Here is a 24,171-nt window from a genome sequence, read left to right as displayed (position 1 = left end):
CCTTCCTGTCCTGCTCTCTCCTCAGTCCAAGCTTCATAGATGGTGCAGTGAGTCTTCTCACGGTCTCTCTCGTGTTTTGGTAGTGAAGCGCTCTGAATGGCGTTGTTATGTGCAGTATTTACCTCTGATTGGTATTGAACGTGCAATTGGTTTTCCACTTGATTTGTGTGTTTGTCTGAGTAGGAGGTGATGTGGTTAGAGATTTAACACCTCTACCGGTTTCAGTTCTGACTATTACTACAGTTTGTTATATGAAACTGGGCCACAACAGTTACCCCTGAAAGGTGAATTTCAGACTCATTTGAAATTAACCAAAGTATGTATTTGGGCTTCTACTCTACCAGTTACCCTATGGACATACAGTAGAATGCACTTGAATCCTTTCAGGGATGAGGGGGCTACTGTTTCTGTCTCTGTTAACTAAACCATATCTGGTGCAGTAATATAGTGACAGTGTTGAGGTGTGTAGGTTTGTTTCACCGGGTATGTTTCTCTACCTGGGCAGGTTTTACTGGAGCAGCAGATTTACCCCCCGCAGACTCCCCACAGGGAACTGGCACAGAGAGATGTTTACGTGTTAGCCATTGACCTTTGAGCCTCTGATACTTTCCAGTGAGATTGCTCAACCAGGACTTAATGTTATTAGGGTTCTGGTTGGTTTCATGGTCTATGTTGTTTAAACTTGAGTGTGTAATCAGTGTTGTTCAGTCACGGCATCTTTAAAAAACCAAAAAAACATTGATGTTTGAGAAATAAGTGCTCTGGTGCTGTTTCTGCACTCATTGTTTTCTCCCCCTCTTTCAGAATGCTGCCTTTTTATATGGCCTTGGTATGGTTTACTTCCATTACAACGCATTTCAGTGGTAAGTAGCTGCACATCCTGAGTATTTTCCATTGCACTCTAGTGCATTTTTTTGGCTAGAGACCAGAGACTTATATTTGCTTCACTATTTCAGCATTTAATGACCTCGTGGAAATTAGTCCTGAAATTGTGTGGTAATACAATACATTTGTCTAGCTATTGTATGTTCTTTACTGTGTGTTTGCATTTAACCCTTGTGGGTGGGAGTGACTGTTGAGGAATAGGCTACCTGTTATCTTGTCGGAATTACTGTGTCAGTCAAGCATTCAGCCTATCAGTACTGTCATGGTTTTTATATGACGTTTTGTTTTTTGAAGAATGTTGCCATTTACTGCTTCTGCCACTTTTAGGCCAAATATAGCCTAGAACAGTGCTTATAGCAAATATAGCCTAGAACACTGCTGACAGCAAATATAGCCTAGAACACTGCTGACAGCAAATATAGCCTCGAACAGTGCTGACGGCAAATATAGCCTAGAGCAGTGCTGACAGCAAATATAGCCTAGAACACTGCGGACAGCAAATATAGCCTAGAACACTGCTGACAGCAAATATAGCCTAGAACACTGCTGACAGCAAATATAGCCTAGAACACTGCTGACAGCAAATATAGCCTAGAACACTGCTGACAGCAAATATAGCCTAGAACACTGCTGACAGCAAATATAGCCTCGAACACTGCTGACAGCAAATATAGCCTCGAACACTGCTGACAGCAAATATAGCCTTGAACACTGCTGACAGCAAATATAGAATGAGCCAACTTTGAAAATGTTATATGCAGTGAGACTAGAGCCTGTTGGTGCTTCTGGGGATTTAGGATGACGAACTTTGGTGACAGTTCAGGGAAAGGAAATCCTTCACTGTATACAGTCGTGGCCAAAAGTTTTGAATGACACAAATATACATTTTCACAAAGTCTGCTGCCTCAGTTTGTATGATGACAATTTGCATATACTCCAGAATGTTATGAAGAGTGATCACATTAATTGCAAAGTCCCTCTTTGCAAATGAACTGAATCCCCCAAAAAACATGTCCACTGCATTTCAGCCCTGCCACAAAAGGACCAGCTGACATCATGTCAGTGACTCTCTCGTTAACACAGGTGTGAGTGTTGACGAGGACAAGATCACTCTGTCATGCTGATTGAGTACGAATAACAGACTGGAAGCTTCAAAAGGAGGGTGGTGCTTGGAATCATTGTTCTTCCTTTGTCAACCATGGTTACCTGCAAGGGAAACACGTACCATCATCATTGCTTTCCACAAAAAGGGCTTCACAGGCAAGGATATTGCTGATAGTAAGATTGCACCAACATCAACCATTTATCGGATCATCAAGAACTTCATGGAGAGCGGTTCAATCGTTGTGAAGAAAGCTTCACGGCATCCAAGAAAGTCCAGCAAGCGCCAGGACCGTCTCCTAAAGTTGATTCAGCTGCGGGATCGGGGCACCACCAGTACAGAGCTTGCTCAGGAATAGCTACAGGTAGGTGTGAGTGCATCTGCACACACTGAGGCGAAGACTTTTGGAGGACGGCCTGGTATCAAGAAGGGCAGCAAAGAAGCCACTTCTCTCCAGGAAAAACATCAGGGACAGACTGATATTCTGCAAAAGGTACAGGGATTGGACCGCTGAGGACTGGGGTAAAGCAATTTTCTCTGAATCCCCTTTCCGATTGTTTGGGGCATCCAGATTTTGGTGATGAATAATGCCTTTTCCAGCATGATGGAGCACCTTGCCATAAGGCAAAAGTGATAACTAAGTGGCTCGGGGAACAAAACATCGATATTTTGGGGCCATGGCCAGGAAACCATGGCCAGACCTTAATCCCAGTGAGAACTTGTGTTCAAGCCTCAAGAGGCAGGTGGACAAACAAAAACCCACCAATTCTGACAAACTCCAAGCATTGATTATGCAAGACTGGGCTGCCATCAGTCAGGATGTGGCCCAGAAGTTAATTGACAGGATGCCAGGGCGGATTGCAGAGGTCTTGAAAAATATTGCAAATATTGACTCTTTGAATCAACTTCATGTAATTGTTAATCAAAGCCTTTGACACTTATGAAATGCTTGTAATTATACTTCAGTATTCCATAGTAACATCTGACAAAAATATCTAAATACACTGAAGCAGCAAACGTTGTGGAAATTAATATTTGTGTCATTCACAAAACTTTTGGCCACGACTGTACATGCTCAGGTTATAGTCATGAAAGGTTAAAGTGTGGGGAGAGGAAGAGGATGTAGTGTGATATGCTCTGTTGTGTGTGGCGGGGTGTATTTCTCTGCAAACTAACACACTCACATGTGCACACACACATGCACACAGTCTTGACAGGGGTGGTTTTGTTTTGATGCTGTTGACACTGCAGTGGGTGCTCTGTGTGTGTAATCCAGTTCACGGCCATCGTTGTCTCTCACTGTTTTCTCCCACTGCTAAAGCTGGTATTTAACCCCCCAAAGTCGAATATTTGTTATAAGTTGTTATTTGTTATAAGTTTCATAACAAGAAAATGTCCATAAAATTATTTCAGTTTAAGCTAGAGATATCAGTTTGGCATTAGATGCGTCTCAATCCGCCAGTGTCGCACTTCGCATCTGCGGGTGAACGGTCTTTTCACGAAAACGTCTGTAGCGTCCAAATGGTTTGACCTACGAACAACCACTCTATGGAACGGGGAGATTCACACAAACATGATGGTGTTCTCCGTTTTGTTCTATTGCGCCCAGAAGTCACGGGACTTGTCTGAAGGTTACCGGTAAAATAAAAGAATGTATGAATGTAGTTTTGTGCCTACCCCCAAAAAAGAGGTTTAATGTGTGTGTGTGTGTAGTTTTGTGCCTACCCCCAAAAAATTGTGTGTGTGTGTGTAAAATACATACATACATGCATGCATGCATGCATACATACATACATACATACATACATACATACATACATACATACATACATACATACATACATACATACATACATACATACATACATACATACATACATACATACATACAGTACATTCGGAAAGTATTCAAACCCCTTGAGTTTTTCCACATTTTGTTACATTACATCCTTATTCTTAAATTGATTAAATAAAAAAAGTTCCTCATAAATCTACACGCAAACCCCATAATGACAAAGCGAAAACATGTTTTTAGAAATTGTAAAAATAAAAAGATTTCCATAAGTATTCAAACCCTTTGCTATGAAACTCGAAGTTGACCTCAGGTGCATCCTGTTTCCATTGATTATCCTTGATGTTTCTACACCTGTGGTAAATTCAATTGATTGGACATGATTTGGAAAGGCACACACCTGTCTATGTAAGGTCCCACAGTTGACAGTGCATGTCAGCAAAAACCAAGTCATGAGGTCGAAGGAATTATCCGTAGAGCCCTTGAGACAGGATTGTGTCGAGGCACAGATCTGGGGAAGGGTACCCAAACATTTCTGCAGCATTGAAGGTCCCCAAGAACACAGTGGCCTCCTCCATTCTTAAATGGAAGAAGTTTGGCACCACTTAGACTCTTCTTATAGCTGGCCGCCTGGCCAAACTGAGTAATCGGGGGAGAAGGGCTTTTATCAGGGAGGTGACCAAGAACCTGATGGTCACTCTGACAGAGCTCCAGAGTACTTCTGTGGAGATGAGAGAACCTTCCAGAAGGACGACCATCTCTGCAGCACTCCACCAATCAGGCATTTATTGTAGAGTGGCCAGACAGAAGCCAATCCTCAGTAAAAGGCACATGACAGACGCTTGGAGTTTGCCAAAGGGCACCTAAAGACTCTCAGACCATGAGAAACAAGATTCTCTGGTCTGATAAAAGCAAGACTGAACACTTTGGTCTGAATGCCAAGCATCACGTCTGGAGGAAATCTGGCACCATCCCTACAGTGAAACATGGTGGCAGCATCATGGTTTGGGGATGTTTTTCAGCGGTAGGGACTGGGAGACTAGTCAGAATTGAGGCAAAGATGAATGGAGCAAAGTACAGAGATCCTTGATAAAAACCTGCTCTAAAGCTCTCAGGATCTCAGACATGGGTGAAGGTTCACCTTCCAACAGTACAACGACCCTAAGCACATAGCCAAGACAACGCAGGAGTGGCTTCGGGACAAGTCTCTGTATGTTGTTGAGTGGCCAAGCCAGAGCCAGGACATCTCTGGAGAGAGCTGAAAATAGCTGTGCAGCGACGGTCTCCATCCAACCTGCCAGGGCTTGAGAGGATCTGCAGAGAAGAATGGGAGAAACTCTCCAAATACAGGTGTGCCAAGCTTGTAGCGTTCTATCCAAGAAGACTCTAGGCTGTAATTGCTGCCAAAGGTGCTTCGACAAAGTACTAAGTAAAGGGTCTGAATACTTATGTAAATGTGATTTCAGTCGTTTCGTTTTGAATAAATTATTATTAGTATTGTGTGTAGATTGATTAGGGAAAAAACATTTAGTCAATTTTAGAAGAAGGCTGTAACGTAACAATGTGAGAAAAGTCAAGGGGTCTGAATTCTTAACGAATGCATTCTCTATCTCTGTGTGTGTGATCAAATGTTTGGACACCTACCGAAGGGGTTCTCTTTATTTTTACTATTTTCTACATTGTAGAATAATAGTGAAGACATCAACACTATGAAATAACACAAATGCAATCATGTTGTAACCAGAAAAGTGTCAAACCAATCAAAATATGTTTTATATTTGAGATAGCCACCCTTTGCCTTGACAGCTTTGCACATTCTTGGCATTTTCTCAACCAGCTTCACCTGGATGCTTTTCCAACAGTCTTGAAGGAGTTACAGAAATGCACATGCAGAGATCATGCGTTCACCCACACCACATCTCACAAAGACACGGCGGTTGGAACCAAAAATCTCCAATTTGGAGTATAGACCAAAGGACACATTTCCTCTGGTCTAATGTCCATTGCTTGTGTTTCTTGGCCCAAGCAAGTCTCTTCTTCTTATTGGTGCCTTTTAGTAATGGTTTCTCTGAACAGTTGATGTTGCGATGTCTGTTACTTGAACTCTGTGTAGCATTCATTTGGGCTGCAATTTCTGAGGCTGTTATCTCCAATGAAGTTATCCTCTGCAGCAGAGACCTCTGGGTGTTCCTTTACTGTGATGGTCCTCACGAGAGCCAATTTCATCATATGATGATTTTTGCAACCGCACTTTTCTGGATTGACTGACCTTCATGTCTTAAAGTAATGATGGACTGTCGTTTCTCTTTGCTTATTTGAGTTGTTCTTGCCATTAAATAGGGCTATCTTTTGTATACCACCCTTACCTTGTCACAACACAATAGATTGACTCAAATGCATTAAGAAGGAAAGACATTCCACAAATGAACTTTTAACAGGCACACCTTTTTAATTTAAATGCATTTCAGGTGACTACCTCATGAAGCTTGGTTGAGAGAATGCCAAGATAGTGCAAAGCTATTATCAAGGCAAAAGGTGGCTACTTTGAAGAATCTGAAATATATTTTGATTTTAACACTTTTGTTTACTACATGATTCCATGTGTTATTTCATAGTTTTGATGTCTTCACTATTATAAAATGTAGAAAATAGTACAAATAAAAACTCTTGAATGGGTAGGTGTTCTAAAACTTAACTGTAGTGTGTGTGTGTGTGTGTGTGTGTGTGTGTAACGGTTTTCCTCTGAGGAGGAGTAGGAAAGATCAGACCAATGCGCATATGGACACGTGGTAAGTGTCCATATTTTAATTAAATATAACCGGACACAAAAGAACAAGAGAAATAAATGAACCCCCGAAAACAATTCTGTATGGTAAGACACAGAAAACAACTTCCACAAACCATATTGGGAAAACAGTATGGTTCTCAATCAGAGACAACAATCGACAGCTGCCTCTGATTGGGAACCATACCAGGCCAAACACAGAAATACAACACCTAGAATACACAACATAGAATGCCCACTCCAACTCACGCACTGACCAAACTAAAACGGAGACATAAAAAGGGAACTAAGGTCAGGGCGTGACAGTGTGTGTATGTATGTATATATATGTGTGTGTGTGTGTGTGTGTGTGTGTATATATATATATATATATATTAGTGCCTTGCGAAAGTATTCGGCCCCCTTGAACTTTGCAACCTTTTGCCACATTTCAGGCTTCAAACATACAGATATAAAACTGTATTTTTTTGTGAAGAATCAACAACAAGTGGGACACAATCATGAAGTGGAACGACATTTATTGGATATTTCAAACTTTTTTTTACAAATCAAAAACTGAAAAATTGGGCGTGCAAAATTATTCAGCCCCTTTACTTTCAGTGCAGCAAACTCTCTCCAGAAGTTCAGTGAGGATCTCTGAATGATCCAATGTTGACCTAAATGACTAATGATGATAAATACAATCCACCTGTGTGTAATCAAGTCTCCGTATAAATGCACCGGCACTGTGATAGTCTCAGAAGTCCGTTAAAAGCGCAGAGAGCATCATGAAGAACAAGGAACACACCAGGCAGGTCCGAGATACTGTTGTGAAGAAGTTTAAAGCCGAATTTGGATACAAAAAGATTTCCCAAGCTTTAAACATCCCAAGGAGCACTGTGCAAGCGATAATATTGAAATGGAAGGAGTATCAGACCACTGCAAATCTACCAAGACCTGGCCGTCCCTCTAAACTTTCAGCTCATACAAGGAGAAGACTGATCAGAGATGCAGCCAAGAGGCCCATGATCACTCTGGATGAACTGCAGAGATCTACAGCTGAGGTGGGAGACTCTGTCCATAGGACAACAATCAGTCGTATATTGCACAAATCTGGCCTTTTATGGAAGAGTGGCAAGAAGAAAGCCATTTCTTAAAGATATCCATAAAAAGTGTCGTTTAAAGTTTGCCACAAGCCACCTGGGAGACACACCAAACATGTGGAAGAAGGTGCTCTGGTCTGATGAAACCAAAATTGAACTTTTTGGCAACAATGCAAAACGTTATGTTTGGCGTAAAAGCAACACAGCTCATCACCCTGAACACACCATCCGCACTGTCAAACATGGTGGTGGCAGCATCATGGTTTGGGCCTGCTTTTCTTCAGCAGGGACAGTGAAGATGGTTAAAATTGATGGGAAGATGGATGGAGCCAAATACAGGACCATTCTGGAAGAAAACCTGATGGAGTCTGCAAAAGACCTGAGACTGGGATGGAGATTTGTCTTCCAACAAGACAATGATCCAAAACATAAAGCAAAATCTACAATGGAATGGTTCGAAAATAAACATATCCAGGTGTTAGAATGGCCAAGTCAAAGTCCAGACCTGAATCCAATCGAGAATCTGTGGAAAGAACTGAAAACTGCTGTTCACAAATGCTCTCTATCCAACCTCACTGAGCTCGAGCTGTTTTGCAAGGAGGAATGGGAAAAAATGTCAGTCTCTCGATGTGTAAAACTGATAGAGACATACCCCAAGTGACTTACAGCTGTAATCGCAGCAAAAGGTGGCGCTACAAAGTAATTAACTTAAGGGGGCTGAATAGTTTTGCACGCCCAATTTGTCAGTTTTTGATTTGTTAAAGTTTGAAATATCCAATAAATGTCGTTCCACTTCATGATTGTGTCCCACTTGTTGTTGATTCTTCACAAAAAAATACAGTTTTATATCTTTATGTTTGAAGCCTGAAATGTGGCAAAAGGTCGCAAAGTTCAAGGGGGCCGAATACTTTCGCAAGGCACTGTATGTGTATATATGTATATATATATATATATATATATATATATATATATATATATATATATATAATTTTTATTTAACTAGGCAATTCAGTTAAAAGAACAAATTCTTATTTACATTGACGGCCTACCCCGGCCTAACCCAGATGACTCTGGGCAAATTGTGCCCGCCCTATTTTACTCTCAATCACGGCCGGATGTGATTGTGATACAGAACCAGGGACTGTAGTGATGCCTCTTGCACTGAGATGCAGTGCCTTAGACCACTGCGCCACCCAAACCAGCCCATATATATATATATATGACAGACATTTCAAAACCTTTTTTTTGCTATCCTTTTTGCCATTTATGAATGTGTTATTCAATGCGTTCTATGGCTTTAGTAATAATGGCCAAACATCTACATTTTATCCCAATCTTTAAATTTTTTATTATACTTAAAGTTGACTTAAAATTCCAAATCAGATAGCTAAATTATCCATAGTATGACCCTTTTTAAAAACCATTCCAGATGTCAGTTTAGCACCCCCCTCCCCAACGTCTTAGACTAAGGAATTAAAACGATGGTTTTGGAGCGAGAGAATATACACTGTTTTTTTCCATTTTCAAGCAGCTAGTAGGAGAGGTGCCACTATATAAATTACTAACTGAATAATTCAAATCTCAAAAGTTATTTCCTACATTGCACCAGAGGAGTAGTAACTAAATACCCTCCCTACCCCATATACCTGTGATGGGGAATGTATTACTGTACTTGGGTCCTTGTTGAGTAAGTGCTTTGCTGAGGCTGTGTAGTGCTGCTAGGTGTCTGTGGCATTGCCTGATATTGACTACTGTAGGTCCCCTTTCTCCCTGTCTAGGCCAGTGCAGCCCCCCTCCTCAGAGGCCCAGGCAGGACAGAGAAGGTAGGCCCCCTCTATTAGTTTCCATAGGGAGTAATACTGCGAGGATGTGTCTTTCATGCAACTGGCTGTCATCTTGAATCTAAATGTTGTCTAGGCAGTCATTATGCATCTACGTGTTAGTTGTTTTATCAAGAATAATGCAGCTAATGTTACTGCCATGATTAGGAGCCATATTGGATCTAAATGTTATAAAGCCAACAGTCAAGCCATCCGATCAGGCTATTTTTGTTTTGCTTTTCTCCAAAAAGTGTTATTGGTAATGGGTAATGCACTGGCTGCCTGAGTTTTAGATCTAAGGTTCTTCTATTGGGTTTTTAAATACAAGTCAGACATGCTTTTAAGTTATGTACCCAGTAGGTCCCTCAAGTCCTCTGGCACTGGCCTTTTAACTATCCCAAAGCCTAGGACTAAGAGGCATGGAGAGGCATAGCCTGCCAGAGAACCTGAGCAGGGCTGAAACTGTGATCTTAAAACACATCTTTTTAGCTTTACTTTTCCTTTGTGTTTTTTAGTTTGTCCCTCTTTTTTTCCCCCTTATGTTTGTTGCGTAGTAAAAATGTCATTTATTTTCATTATTTAAATGTTTTTTCCCCCTGTAAAGCACATTGCGTTGCATTCTACATCTGAAGTGTGCTATATAAATATAGCTTGATTTAATGATTGCATTGGGGAGCCCATCCATTAGCAATGTATACCACGAGCATGATGAGATGCTTAGGCCTTATTAAAAAGAAATGTGTTTTGCATCGGTCAACTCCAGCCATTCCATTAGCTTGTGAGGCATTAATCTATAACAGTAAATAGATACTTGCACACTTTTGAGTGCTCCATTGTTTTAAGTGCAACTTTTTTGACCAGGATATCTTTTTCAGTTTGGATAGGTGTACACAAGCTAGCCAACACCAACCCTAGTTCTGGTCCTTGCCCCCCCTTTCTTCTCCCCTGCCTTGACCTTGAGTGCCTCCAGTGCTGTCAGCCTGCCAAGTTTACATACACGGCATGACCAAAAGTATGTGGACACCTGCTCGTCAAACATCACATTCCAAAATCATGGTCATTAATATAGAGTTGGTTCCCTCCTTTGCTGCTATAACAGCCTCCATTCCTTCTTGGAAGGCTTTCCAGTAGATATTGGAACATTGTACAAGGTATAAATCTGTCGTTCTGCCCCTGAACAGGCAGTTAACCGACTGTTCCTAGGCCGTCATTGAAAATAAGAATTTGTTCTTAACTGACTTGCCTAGTTAAATAAAGGTACAATAAAAAAGTAAAATAAATAAAAAATGGTCATGCTGAAACAGAAAAAGGCCTTCCCCAGGCTTGTATGTGGTTTCTTGACCATGAAGCTCCCAACAAACAGTTGTACTGACGTTGCTTCCAGTGTTGCAACCGAGGACAGGCGATTTTTACGAGCTACGTGTTCAGCATTTGGCGGTACCGTTCCATGAGCTTGTGTGGCCTACCACTTCGTGTCTGAGCCGTTGTTGCTCCTAGACATTTTCACTTAACAATAACAGCACTTACAGTTGACCAGCTGCTCTAGCAGGGAGAAATTTTATGAATTGACTTGTTAGAAATCACTGAGCAGTACCAGTCAAACATTTGGACACACCTACTCATTCAAGGGTTTTTCTTTATTTTTACTATTTTCTACATTGAATCATTTAGTAATCAAAATGGTTAAAAACATCCAAATATATTTAACATTTTTTCAAAGTAGCCACAGTTTGCCTTGATAACAGCTTTGCACAAAATTGGCATTTTCTCATCCAGCTTCAAGAGGAATGCTTTTCCAACGGTCTTGAAGGAGTTCCCACATGCTGAGCACTGCTTTTCCTTCACTCTGCGGTCCGACTCATCCCAAACCATCTCAAATTGGTTGAGCTCGGGGGATTGTGGAGGCCAGGTCATCTGTTGCAGCATGCCATCACTCTCCTTTGTCAATAGCCCACCTACAACCTGTAGGTGTGTTTTGGGTCATTGTCCTGTTGAAAAACAAATGAGTCCCACTTAGCGTTAACCAGATGGGATGGCGTATTGCTGCAGAATGCTGTGGTAGCCATGCTGGTTAAGTGTGCCTTGAATTCTAAATAAATCACTGATGGTGTCACCAACAAATCACCCCTACACCATCACACCACCACCTCCATCCTTCATGGTGGGAACCACACATGCAGAGATCATCCGTTCACCTCTCTGCGTCTCACAAAGACACGGCGGTTGGAACCAAAAGTCGCAAATTTCGACTCCAAAGGACAGATTTCCACCATTCTAATGCCCATTGCTTGTGTTTCTTGGCCCAAGCAAGTCTCTTCTTCTTATTGGTGTCCTTTTAGTAGTGGTTTCTTTCTAGCAATTTGACTATGAAGACCTGATTCACGCAGTCTCTTCTGAACAGTTGATGTGGAGAAGTCTAAAGCTTTTTTGGGGCTGCAATCTGAGGCTGGTAACTCTAATGAACTTATCCTCTGCAGCAGAGGTAACTCTGGGTTTTCCTGTCCTGTGGCGGTCCGCATGAGAGCCAGTTTCATCATGGCGCTTGATGGTTTTGTCCGACTGCATTTGAAGAAACTTTAAAAGTTATTGACCTTTTCCGGATTGACTGACCTTCATGTCTTAAAATAGTGATGGACTGTCATTTCTCTATGCTTATTTGAGCTGTTCTTGACATAATACGGACTTGGTCTATTAACAAATAGGGATATCTTCTGTATACCCACTTTGTCACAACACAACTGAATGGCTCAAATGCATTAAGAAGGAATGAAATTCCACAAATTGACTTTAAGAAGGCACACCTGTTAATTGAAATGCGTTCCAGGTGACGACATCATGAAGCTGGTTGAGAGAATGCCAAGAGGCATAGGGTGGCTACTTTGAAGAATCTAAAATACAAAATATGTTTTGATTTGTTTAACACTTTTTTGTGTAATTTCATAGTTTTGATGTCTTCACTATTGTTCTACAATGTAGAAAGTACTAAAAAGAAAGAAGAACACTTGACTGAGTAGGTGGGTCCAAACTTTTGACTGGTACTGTATATAGTATAGCCCTTCTCACTCCCAGGGGAAGGGAGTTCCACATGGGGGAGGAGGGGATACAGAGAAGTGGGTCATTTGGGTTTCTCCCTCAATGTAGGACATGTTACATCACCAGATAGAGACTTCCGAGGAATTCAGAGCTGAAAGATGTAATGTTACCTCATCGGGCCAGAGAAGTGGTCACCAATAGAGATGGGGGGAAAATTGACAGTTACATATCGGGATATAATTTTTTCGCTAGTTGACTGTACCTGCACCATTTTTGTTTTCAGCCCTTTTTATTGCCATGACTGATCAATAGTAGTTCTCTCTCTTATCTCTCTGCAGCAGACATGGTGAGCAATATGTTTGGAACATCAAATCGCAATAGCATCACAGTATCGAATTGCAATTATTATTATTATTATTTTTTTAACTAGGCAAGTCAGTTAAGAACAAATGTTTTTTTACAACGATGTCCTACCCCTGCCAAACCCAGACGACGCTGGGCCAATTGTGCGCAGCCCCGTGTATGGCAATACATGCCGTATCGGCACCAAAGTATAGTTATAATCTATCGTTAGTTCCCTGGGAATTCCCAGTCCTAGTCACCAACATTGTTCCTGGAGAGCTACAGGGCTAGAGCAGTGGGTTATATGGCCTACGTCAGATTCATAATACAACACGACTTTGTCACTAATAGCTTAACTCTGGTATAATTGGGGTTCAGTCAGAGAACACTTGGTATTGTTTAGTGTTCTGCCTCTTATCTGTCTGTCCTGTAGAAGGTATTCTCTGTTAGCTTGTCTGCCGTTTGCTCTGTGTCTCTGCCAATCTGTTCCAGCCTAGAGAAGCTGGAGCGCCTAGCTCTCTGGAGGGAACAAATGAACGAGAGCGGGAGGAAGGAAGGATTGGAACAGGGATAGGAGGGGGAGAGAGGCCAATGGGTTCAGAGTGCTTTGCTTCAGCACAGCAGCGTGTGTGTGTGCATGCGTGTGTGCGTGCGTGCGAGCGAGCAGTGCACAGGCAGCCTCAGCAGTGAGATCAGTGTTTCTACTGTAGTCTCTCTTGCTGTGGCAGACCTCCGTGGTGACATACGATAGCCTTTGTTTTCACAACTGCACTGTGAGTGTATTTATTTGTGTACGTTGTTATAGTTGGTGTTTATTTGTAAGATGTGTGTATTTGTATTGGAGAGGGGTGGAGCAGTAGAGTGGAGTATGTTTGTTTTGTAGCCTATATGGGGTGTCTTATTTTTTTGGGTTTATATCGGGGTGGTTGTGGGTGAGGGTAATTTTGGTGACAGCGGTGCTTGCTCTTTCACTCACACACACCCACACAATTCAGGGATGCTCTAGCATTCAGAATCAACAGTCCTTTAGTTCTTTGCCATAGCTACTCGCTCTATTTTTATCCCATGAAAAAAAGCACCCTTAGGTTATTTCCACACATTTTTGCTTTTGTGAATGAAAGTCTTTTTTTTATGTGTCGTGTTTTGTTCCACCCTATGTTTAACCCTCTCCTCCTGTGTCTCTGTGTGTGTGCAGGGCGATAAAAGCGTTTCAGGAAGTGCTCTATGTTGACCCCAGTTTCTCCCGAGCCACGGAGATCCACATGAGACTGGGCCTCATGTTTAAAGGCAACACCGATTATGAGTCAAGTCTAAAGGTATGTACTGCTAATACTACTACTATTAGTACTACTATTATTAGTACAACTGCTTCTACTACTACTATTGGTACTACTGCTGCTACAGCACAGTATAAGCCTAGGTATGTAGCATAGCTAGCACTGTACACACCCCTATGGACATCGCCTGCACACACAGCAGCCCTCCCGGACCAGGAGTGACCTAGTGCCCCAGTCCCTTGCGGCTCAGTTGGTAGAGCATGGCCTTTGCAATGCCAGGGTTGTGGTTTTGATTCCCACGTGGGACCAGTATGAATAAAGTAGGAAAATCATTGCACTCACTACTGTAAGTCACTCTGGATAAGAGCGTCTGCTAAATGACTGAAATGTCATGTAAATATCAACAGGCCCCGCCCTCTGTAACTAATGGGGTTAGCAGCCTCTCTTCTACCTGTTCAAAGCAGGTCCTCTATGACCCTATGGTAAAATATGAGACAGGCTATCTTCCCTGCTGGATTAAGTGTAAGAATAGTGTGTTGTTTGGTGGGTGTGTAGACCTGTGTTGTGCCATTGACACTATAAGCCAGGGTGGCTCTCTGTTTCTATTCCCTTGTGAATGTATACTTTTGTTTTGTCCAGACCAGACAGAGAAATGCACACACCAACCTGAGGGCTTCTGACCCAGACAGTGTTGGAGCTGCCATACATTTGATAGGTGTTAGGTGTGTGCATTTGATAGGTGTGCTCTTATTCCCAGTAGAGCTCATAGAAGGGTTAGCTGTAGTAGTCTGTCTGCTTTTGACTGTTTCTGAGTAGTCTTTTACAGCCAGCCAAGGCTATAACTATGGTTTGCATGCAGTATATTTGCTAATGGTCATAGTCCTGAGGGATCTGTCCAAATAAGGCCACTTCAGCTGCAGCTTTCCCTCCCAGCATGTTGAATTCCATCACCCTAGACAGTAGTGTTGTCACGATACCCGTATCGCGATACTACAATACCAGATTTTCCTTGGCAATAAAGAAAACAAGAAGCAGACTTTTCTCTATGGCCCTTTATCGTACTTTTGTAAAATATTATGTGCAATAGCTTGCAAGTGAAACAAATGTGACTCTGGGTGACAACCTAAGGCATTTTGTTTTCCAACATTTTGACTGTTTTCCTCAAGAAATACAGTCCGCCTCATGTTTTGTTTCCTTTGCTCCCATACTTCCCAGTACTAGATTGTGACTTACTGTAAATACCTGTTGTAGCTTCACTACATAGCTGGGTTGGCTGTGGATGGATACACATGTTTGTGTCTGATTCATGTGCTACTGAAAGAGGTCAGAGGAGCCATGTTCTCTCTGAAGTCCCAGACCTAGGGCAGCAACAGCACTATGTCTGGGAGTAAAGGGATACTTTGGGATTTTACTTTCCCTAAGTCCGACTTGTGTATAAAAATGTTATGTCTCTGTGTCCAGTATGAAGGAAGTTAGCATGCTAGAAAATATCCATAGACTAGCATTGGCTCGCAAAACTACCTCTAACTTCCTTATACTGGACACCGAGACACAAAAATGCTATCCACAATAGGGTTGGGTGTTTTTGTACCATACAGGGGTATGCTGTATAACTAAATGTGCACACAAGGGGTGCTATTTCCAAAAATATATACTTTTTTATGCACAAAACTGTTTACGCAACAGGCATCTTGATCCAGGACGAGACTGAATATCTCTGCTGTAACCAAAGAACCTTGATCTTGACATCTAGCAAGTTAGCAAAACACATGCATAGCTGGAGCCATGAGCTGGATAGAATTGGACAAATCTTAAATTTCTTATAGTTCTATTTAACTATGTGTACTGGATAATAATATAAACGCAACCATTTTTACTGAGTTATAGTCTATATAAGGAAATCAGTCAATTGAAATAAATAAATTAGGCCCTATGTATTTCACATAACTGGGCAGGGGCGCAGCCATAGGCCCACCCACTTGGGAGCCAGGCCCAGCCAATCAGAATGAGTTTCCCCCCCACAAAAAGGCTTTATTACAGACAGAAAAACTTATCTAAAATGATGTTGGTAGGGAAATGAACATGAAATTCTCTGGAAAAAACTCTGGTGGACATTCCTGCCAATTGCACGCTCCCTCAATTTGAGACAACTGTGACATTGTGTTGTGTGACAAAATGACAGATTTTAGAGTCCTTTTATTGACCCCAGCCCAAGATGCACCTGTGTTTTTATCATGCTGTTTAACTTCTTGATGCACCCATCCCGTTACCGGGTTCATTTTCGTTAACATCCGCTGAGTTGCAGAGCGCCAAATTCTAATTAAATTACTAAAAATATTTAATTTTCATGAAATCACAAGTGCAATATAGCAAAACACAGCTTAGCCTGTTGTTAATCCACCTGGCGTGTCAGATTTCAAAAAAGCTTTTTGGCGAAAGCATACCAAGAGTTTATGTAAGGACATCTCTCTCAGTAGACAAAACATTACAAACTGCTAACAGCCAAGTAGATTGGTCACGAAAGTCAGAAAAGCAATAAAATGAATCGCTTACCTTTGATGATCTTCGGATGTTTGCACTCACGAGACTCCCAGTTACACAATAAATGTTCCTTTTGTTCCATAAAGATTATTTTTATATCCAAAAACGCGCCAACCAAATGTAGGTTATGTTCAGAAATCCACAGGCTCGAGAGCTTAAGACCGAGCAGACGAAAATTCCAAATAGTATCCGTAAAGTTCGTAGAAACATGTCAAACGTTTTTTATAATCAATCCTCAGGTTGTTTTTACAATATATCATCAATAATATTTCAACTGGGACTGTAGCTTCTTCAATTGGAGAGAGCGAGAAAATGTCTGCTCCAAGCTGCTCGAGCATGCAAACGCTGCTGGCACCCAGCCATCCAATGACGCAATGTGATCTTTCTCGCTCATTTTTCTAAATAAAAGCCTGAAACTATGTCTAAAGACTGTTCACACCATGGGGAAGCCATAGGAAAATGAATCTGGTTGATATCCCTTGAAATAGAGAGACAGTAGGCATTGGAACAGAGAGCTTTCAGGAAAAACAGCACTTCCGGGTTGGATTTCCTGCAATATCGGTTCTGTTATAGTCACAGATAATATTTTAACAGTTTTGGAAACTTTAGAGTGTTTTCTATCCTAATCTGACAATTATATGCATATTCTAGATTCTGGGCCAGTTTCATTTGGGTACGTTCTTTTCATCCAAACATCAAAGTACTGCCCCCTACACTCAACAGGTTAATCTAATGTTTATTCAGTTTCTTGATATGCCACACCTGTCAAGTGGATGGATTATCTTGGCAAATGAGAAATGTTCAGTAACATGGATGTAAACAAATGTGTACACATAAGTTCAGTGAAATAAGCTTTTTGTGTGTGTGAAACATTACTGTAATCTTTTTTTTTTCAGCTCATGAAACATGGGTCCAACACTTTACATGTTGCGTTTATATTTTTGTTCAGTATATATAAAATACACGTCTTAAAATGTAGACTAATCGATTGGTCGAAAGAACAACTCAGTTGACATTGATTTTATTTATTTATTCGGGGACTAAGCTGTCCCTTACTAAAAAAATATCTTTGGTGACGGTCTGTTCTCTCGACCAAATGATTGATTGAACATTTTAAACAGGTATTTTTCCATATATAGATGCATCCTATGTGTTTTAATCAAATCAACTATATGCACTGAGCTTGTCTGATGCTATAAGCCCACTGTTTGATTAAATAATTAAGAGACACAAATAACTAGATGGCGTCCTACTGCAATTGATTTGGTTGTGCCGATCACAGACTTGCTGTGTTGTGTAAAAAAAGAATAATGAAAAATAAAATAAATGACCAGCGAGTGACTGTGACTAGCACCCGTCGTCTCTTACCTACTGCAGCGACCACCACAGAACATCAAGTGTTCATCGCCCTGTCCCTCTCTCATACCTACTGCAGCGACCACCACAGAACATCAAGTGTTCATCGCCCTGTCCCTCTCTCATACCTGCTGCAGCGACCACCACAGAACATCAACAGTGTTTATCACCCTGTCACTCTCTCATACCTGTTGCAGCGACCACCACAGAACATCAACAGTGTTTATCGCCCTGTCCCTCTCTCTCATACCTGCTGCAGCGACCACCACAGAACATCACCAGTGTTTATCACCCTGTCACTCTCTCATACCTGCTGCAGCGACCACCACAGAACATCAAGTGTTCATCGCCCTGTCCCTCTCTCATACCTGCTGCAGCGACCACCACAGAACATCAAGTGTTCATCGCCCTGTCCCTCTCTCATACCTGCTGCAGCGACCACCACAGAACATCAACAGTGTTTATCGCCCTGTCCCTCTCTCATACCTGCTGCAGCGACCACCACAGAACATTATGTTTATCGTGTTGCTGAAGCTGCAACACAATTACAATAATTTCTGACTGAAAAGTTCTGTTACCAAAATGCCTCGTTTGTTAAGGAAAAACATTCCCTTTTCCCTTGACCTTTGCTCTCTTTACGTGACACGTGTATGCATCGATAGGGCCGGACCTATAGCATATCATAATCACATAAAAAAAATTGGTTATAACAAGCTCTGAACACCATAACGCGTGACAGCAAAATGGATGTAGAGGACGTGAATTCTTTTTTTACCATGAAACGGGGCTGGTTTACTGGTTTCTCAGGAGTTAAAGGGAGAGTCATATGTGTAGAATAAATTTGACTAGTTGTGGAAAATACTGGAGATCAAGTAAGAGAAGATAAGAAGCTGCTTGCATATTGTGTGTCCCAAACAGGTGCTGATAGATTACAATATAATTTCTCTGACCATTTGGAACAATGTAAACAACATTTAAATAAATTCAGCGTACAATAGTTTTTAGTTTGTTTTGGTTAAACCTTTATTACAGCAAAGACTAAAAACAATTGCATGAATTTGTGAATGCAATTGCCAAAATGGAACGGTTGATTTATTGTTTACGCTAATTATTCAAGGGTCGTTTTGATGTTGTCCGATTTAGGCATGGCTCGCAGTCAACGTTCCAATTCATCCCAAAGGTGTTCGATGGGGTTGAGGTCAGGGCTCTGTGCAGGCCAGTCAAGTCCTTCCACACGGATCTCGACAAACTATTGATGTAGGGTTCTCGCTTTGTGCACGGGAGCAACGTCATGCTGAAACAGGAAAGGGCCTTCCCCAAACTGTTGCCACAAATCAAATCAAATCAAATGTATTTATATAGCCCTTCGTACATCAGCTGATATCTCAAAGTGCTGTACAGAAACCCAGCCTAAAACCCCAAACAGCAAGCAATGCAGGTGTAGAAGCACGGTGGCTAGGAAAAACTCCCTAGAAAGGCCAATACCTAGGAAGAAACCTAGAGAGGAACCAGGCTATGTGGGGTGGCCAGTCCTCTTCTGGCTGTGCCGGGTGGAGATTATAACAGAACATGGCCAAGATGTTCAAATGTTCATAAATGACCAGCATGGTCGAATAATAATAAGGCAGAACAGTTGAAACTGGAGCAGCAGCACAGTCAGGTGGAAGTTGAAACTGGAGCAGCAGCATGGCCAGGCCTGACATTAGTCAGGCCACAAAGTTGGAAGCACAGAATCATCTAGAATGTCATTGTATTGGTCACATACACATGGTTAGCAGATGTTAATGCGAGTGTAGCGAAATGCTTGTATGCTGTGGCATTAAGATTTCCCAACAATGGAACTAAGGGGCGTATCCCGAACCATGGAAAAACAGCCCCAGACCATTATTCCTCCTCCGCCAAACTTTACAGTTGGCATCATCATCAGACTGACAGATGCAGAAGCGTGATTCATCACTCCAGAGAACGCGTTTCCACTGCTCCAGAGTCCAATGGCGGCGAGCTTTACAAGACTCCAGCTGTCGCTTGGCATTGAGCATGGTGATCTTAAGCTAGTGTGCGGCTGATCGGCCATGGAAACCCATTTCATGAAACTCCCGACGAACAGTTATTTTGCGGACATTGTCTCCAGAGGCAGTTTGGAACTCTGTAGTGAGTGTTGCAACTGAGGACAGGCAATTTGTACACGTTATGCACTTCAGCATTCGGCAGTCCCATTCTGTGAGCTTGTGTGGCCTACCACTTCGCGGCTGAGCCGTTGTTGCTCCTAGACGTTTACACTTCACAATAACATCTATCTATCTAAAATCATACGGTCGTTATATGGTATATTGCTGAAGCTCATGCAAACTAGACTCTTGCGAAAGGCACTCATTAAATATAACATCTGTGATCTCAATCTTGCTAGCTCCTATTTGTGCCCTTTCCTCTATTCCAAAGTAACGTTGTATACATACAGACATGTTAAGCTCCTACATTGTGGGAGGCAACCCTTTTTGTCTTGAGAGACTAAGAGCCATGGGGAGATTGTACACAGGATGGGTTCTCTCAGACTGGTGAGATGGGCCAGGATGGACACCCTTCCCTGGGAGAGGAGGGGAAAGAGCCAGGTGTCTAGTGTTTTTGGTCCTGCCCTGCTTTGCCCTTGATTGGCTGCTGACTGTGTGTGTGTACAAGAAGCCGTATTCAACTGAACAGGCTTCACACGTGCTGCACGTCCTCCCTTGCCTTAGTCACATACACTCCCCACTGAGCTCTACGGCACCCTGCCAGCCACACAGGCGTGCACACACACACACTGGCCCAGTTATCTATGGAGAGAAGGAGGAGGAGGTGTGAGCAGAGAGAGGGAGAGAGAAAATAATAGGGTAGGGAGGAGAGATGGAGAGGGTATGAGTAGAGGGAAAAGAGGAATGAGAAGGGAGGCTGAGTGATGAGCGTGTAAAGGAGGAGAGAGAGAAGGGAGGGGTGGAGACCTCAAAGCATACGGCCTTAGCGACAATTGCTTTTCCTCCTTCATGACAGAGCGGGGGGACGAGGGAGGAAGGCAGTGGTACGTTTTCTGGATGGAGAAAAGGCTTAGCCATAGTAACAGTTTAGAAATGCTGTTAGTATTTTCATGTAAAAGGAATCAATGAGCCAACCTATGGAAACACTCAGCCATTTTGCATAGAATTTATGTCTTGCCAGTTACCAACAGCTGTTACTGTACCTACAACTCACACCTACCCCACAATGTAAGCTGTGAGAAAGGCAGAACCCAGAGAGTGAAAGGGAGGATGAGAGTAATTGACTGGTGTATATTAGTCAGGTGATGAGAATCCTCCTTCCTGTGTGACCATAGAGTAGATTCTCAGCTGGAGGAGAGCGAGAGAGAGGGGGAGGAAGAGGAGAGAGGGTGTCTGCCTGCCTGCCTGGAGTTATTGTCATCTCTCTCCTCTCTAGTGCTGCCGTCTGCTCAATAGGAATCAGTGACACAGAGAACGGAGAGAGTGGAGAGAGAGAGAGAGGGGGGAGGAAAGGCAAGCTGACAATCCTGCTGCATTATCTGCCTGGTAGTGGAGCGATAGAGAGCTATAGAGGGAGGGAAAGGGAGAGAAGAAGAGGGCTGCTGGAGGATGTAATGGCGTTTAAGGGAGTTCCTGCAACCGCACAAAAGGCTTGGCATGTATGGTAATGTATTACATTTGTGTTTGATGTGGTGATATATTCTCGATGACCAGTGTGTATGTTATTGATTAGGTGTGTGTGGCTTTGAAGATATGTGTGTGTTTGACCCAGTTAAATCTCCCACTTCTCAGTTGGTGTGTGTGTGTGTGACAGTAATGACTGTGTGTGTTAGCAGTGGCTCACTCCCTGTCAGCCCTAACTGAGGCGTGAGAGGGAGGGAGGTTGGCTGAGCTGCCCTGATTTTTATGTCTGACATTGACCGCTTCTACTGCAAGGCCGATGGTTCTTAACTGTGTGTGACACCTTATGTTTATTTTAGACTGCCACCTCTGTCTGCAGCACCATGTTATGATGAGGTGTTGTGCCTGGTCTTGCTGCATGAGCTTTGATTTGGGTTACATTCTCTTGCCTCCATTTTCCAGTGTTGCGTTACCAGTAGAGACTAAAAGTCAGTGTCTGCGTATGGTACAGTATGTCCTTTCTAATGCAGTAAGCTATGCTCTGTACGTGTGTCCAAGTTACAGGCTGATGAGATGGCGAGAAGACATTGTAGAAAACATGATGCAAATCAAATAGTAGTCACGTGCCGAATACAACCGGTGTAGACCTTACAGTGAAATGCTTACTTAGTAGCCCCTAACGAACAAGCAGCTTTAAAAAATACAGATAAGAATAAGAAATAAAAGTAACATATCATTAAAGAGCAGCAGTAAAATAACAAAAGCGAGACTATACACAGGGGGTACCGGTACAGGATCAATGTGCGGGGGCACTGGTTATTTAAGGTTATATGTACATGTAGGTAGAGTTATTAAAGTGGCTATGCATAGATGATGATAACCGAGAGTAGCAGTGGTGTAAAAGAGGGGGGGCAATGCAAATAGTCTGGGTAGCCATTTGACTAGATGTTCAGGAGTCTTATGGCTTGGGGTTAGAAGCTGTTTAGAAGCCTCTTGGACCTAGACTTGGTGCTCCGGTGCCGCTTGCTGTGCAGTAGCAGAGAGAACAGTCTATGACTAGGGTGGATGGAGTCTTCGATAATTTCAAGGGCCTTTTGTACGCAGATTTTATTATTATTATTTTTTACAACTTTATTTAATGAGGCAAGTCAGTTAAGAACACATTCTTATTTTCAATGACTGCCTAGAAACGGTGGGTTAACTGCCTTGTTCAGGGGCAGAACGGCAGATTTTTACCTTGTCAGCTCAGGGATTCAATCTAGTCCAATGCTTTAACCACCTGCCTCACGAGGAGCCTGCCTGTTACGTGAATGCAGTAAGAAGCCAAGGTAGGTTGCTAGCTAGCACTAAACTTATCTTATAAAAAACAATCAATCAATCATAATCACTAGTTATAACTACACATGGTTGATGATATTACTCGTTTATCTAGCGTGTCCTGCGTTGCATAAATCGATGCGGTGCGCTTTTGTGAAAAAGGACTGTCGTTGCTCCAACGTGTACCTAACCAAAAACATCCATTCCTTTCTTAAAAGCAATACACAGGAGTATATATTTTTAAACCTGCATATTTTGCTAAAAGAAAGGTTAGCAGGCAATATTAACCATGTGAAATTGTGTCACTTCTCTTGCGTTCATTGCACGCAGAGTCAGGGTATATGCAACAGTTTGGGCCACCTGGCTCATTGCGAACTCATTTCCCAGAGTTTTACGTAATTATGACATAACATTGAAGGTTGTGTAATGTAACAGCAATATTTAGACTTAGGGATACCATCCGTTAGATGGAATAAAATAATAAACGTTTTGTTTTCTAAATGATAGTTTCCGGATTCGACCATATTACTGACCAAAGGCTTATCAACTCCTGAGATTAGGCTGGTGTAACCGATGTGAAATCGCTACCTAGTTAGCGGGGTGCGCGTTAATAGCGTTTCAAACGTCACTCGCTCTGAGACTTGGAGTTGTTCCCCTTGCTCTGCATGGGTAACGCTGCTTCGAGGGTGGCTGTTGTCGATGTGTTCCTGGTTCGAGCCCAGGTAGCGGCGAGGAGAGGGATGGAAGCTATACTGTTACACTGGCAATACTAAAGTCCCTATAAGAACATCCAATAGACAAAGGTATATGAAATACAAAGGGTATAGAGAGAAATAGTCCAAGAATTCCTATAATAACTAGTAATAACTAATAACCTGGGAATATTGAAGACTCATGTTAAAAGGAACCACCAACTTTCATATGTTCTCATGTTCTGAGCAAGGAACTTAAACGTTAGCTTTCTTACATGGCACATATTGCACTTTTACTTTCTTCTCCAACACTTTGTTTTTGCATTATTTAAACCAAATTGAACATGTTTCATTATTTATTTGAGGCTAAATTGCTTTTATTGATGTATTATATTAAGTTAAAATAAGTGTTCATTCAGTATTGTTGTAATTGTCATTTGTAATTGTTAAATATCCAGATGGTGTAGCAGTCAGGCGTATTTGTGCTTCATCTTGTCGTGTCCCATGTATATATATTT

At 42.1% G+C, this 24,171-nt stretch overlaps 1 protein-coding gene across 4 annotated transcripts in view; it reads left to right on the top strand.

Moving 5' to 3' along the window:
- The window catches only part of LOC109871091 (lysine (K)-specific demethylase 6A), an 85,289-nt gene that overhangs the window by 17,612 nt on the left and 43,506 nt on the right, over positions 1–24,171 (top strand). Inside the window, exons 5-7 of one of the 4 annotated variants that reach the window (XM_020461919.2) lie at positions 805–863; positions 9,404–9,469; positions 14,037–14,157. In XM_020461919.2, coding sequence (XP_020317508.1) covers positions 805–863; positions 9,404–9,469; positions 14,037–14,157 — 246 coding nt within the window. Of the gene's footprint in view, positions 1–804; positions 864–9,403; positions 9,470–14,036; positions 14,158–21,153; positions 21,688–24,171 lie in introns of those variants that run through there. The other 3 variants (XM_020461920.2, XM_020461921.2, XM_031806134.1) reach the window with 3 other exon arrangements.

This window comes from Oncorhynchus kisutch, linkage group LG26, assembly GCF_002021735.2.
Source record: "Oncorhynchus kisutch isolate 150728-3 linkage group LG26, Okis_V2, whole genome shotgun sequence".
Taxonomy (NCBI): Eukaryota; Metazoa; Chordata; class Actinopteri; order Salmoniformes; family Salmonidae; genus Oncorhynchus; species Oncorhynchus kisutch.
Note: the sequence above shows the minus strand (reverse complement) of the source record. Positions and strands in the feature narration are given on the sequence as shown.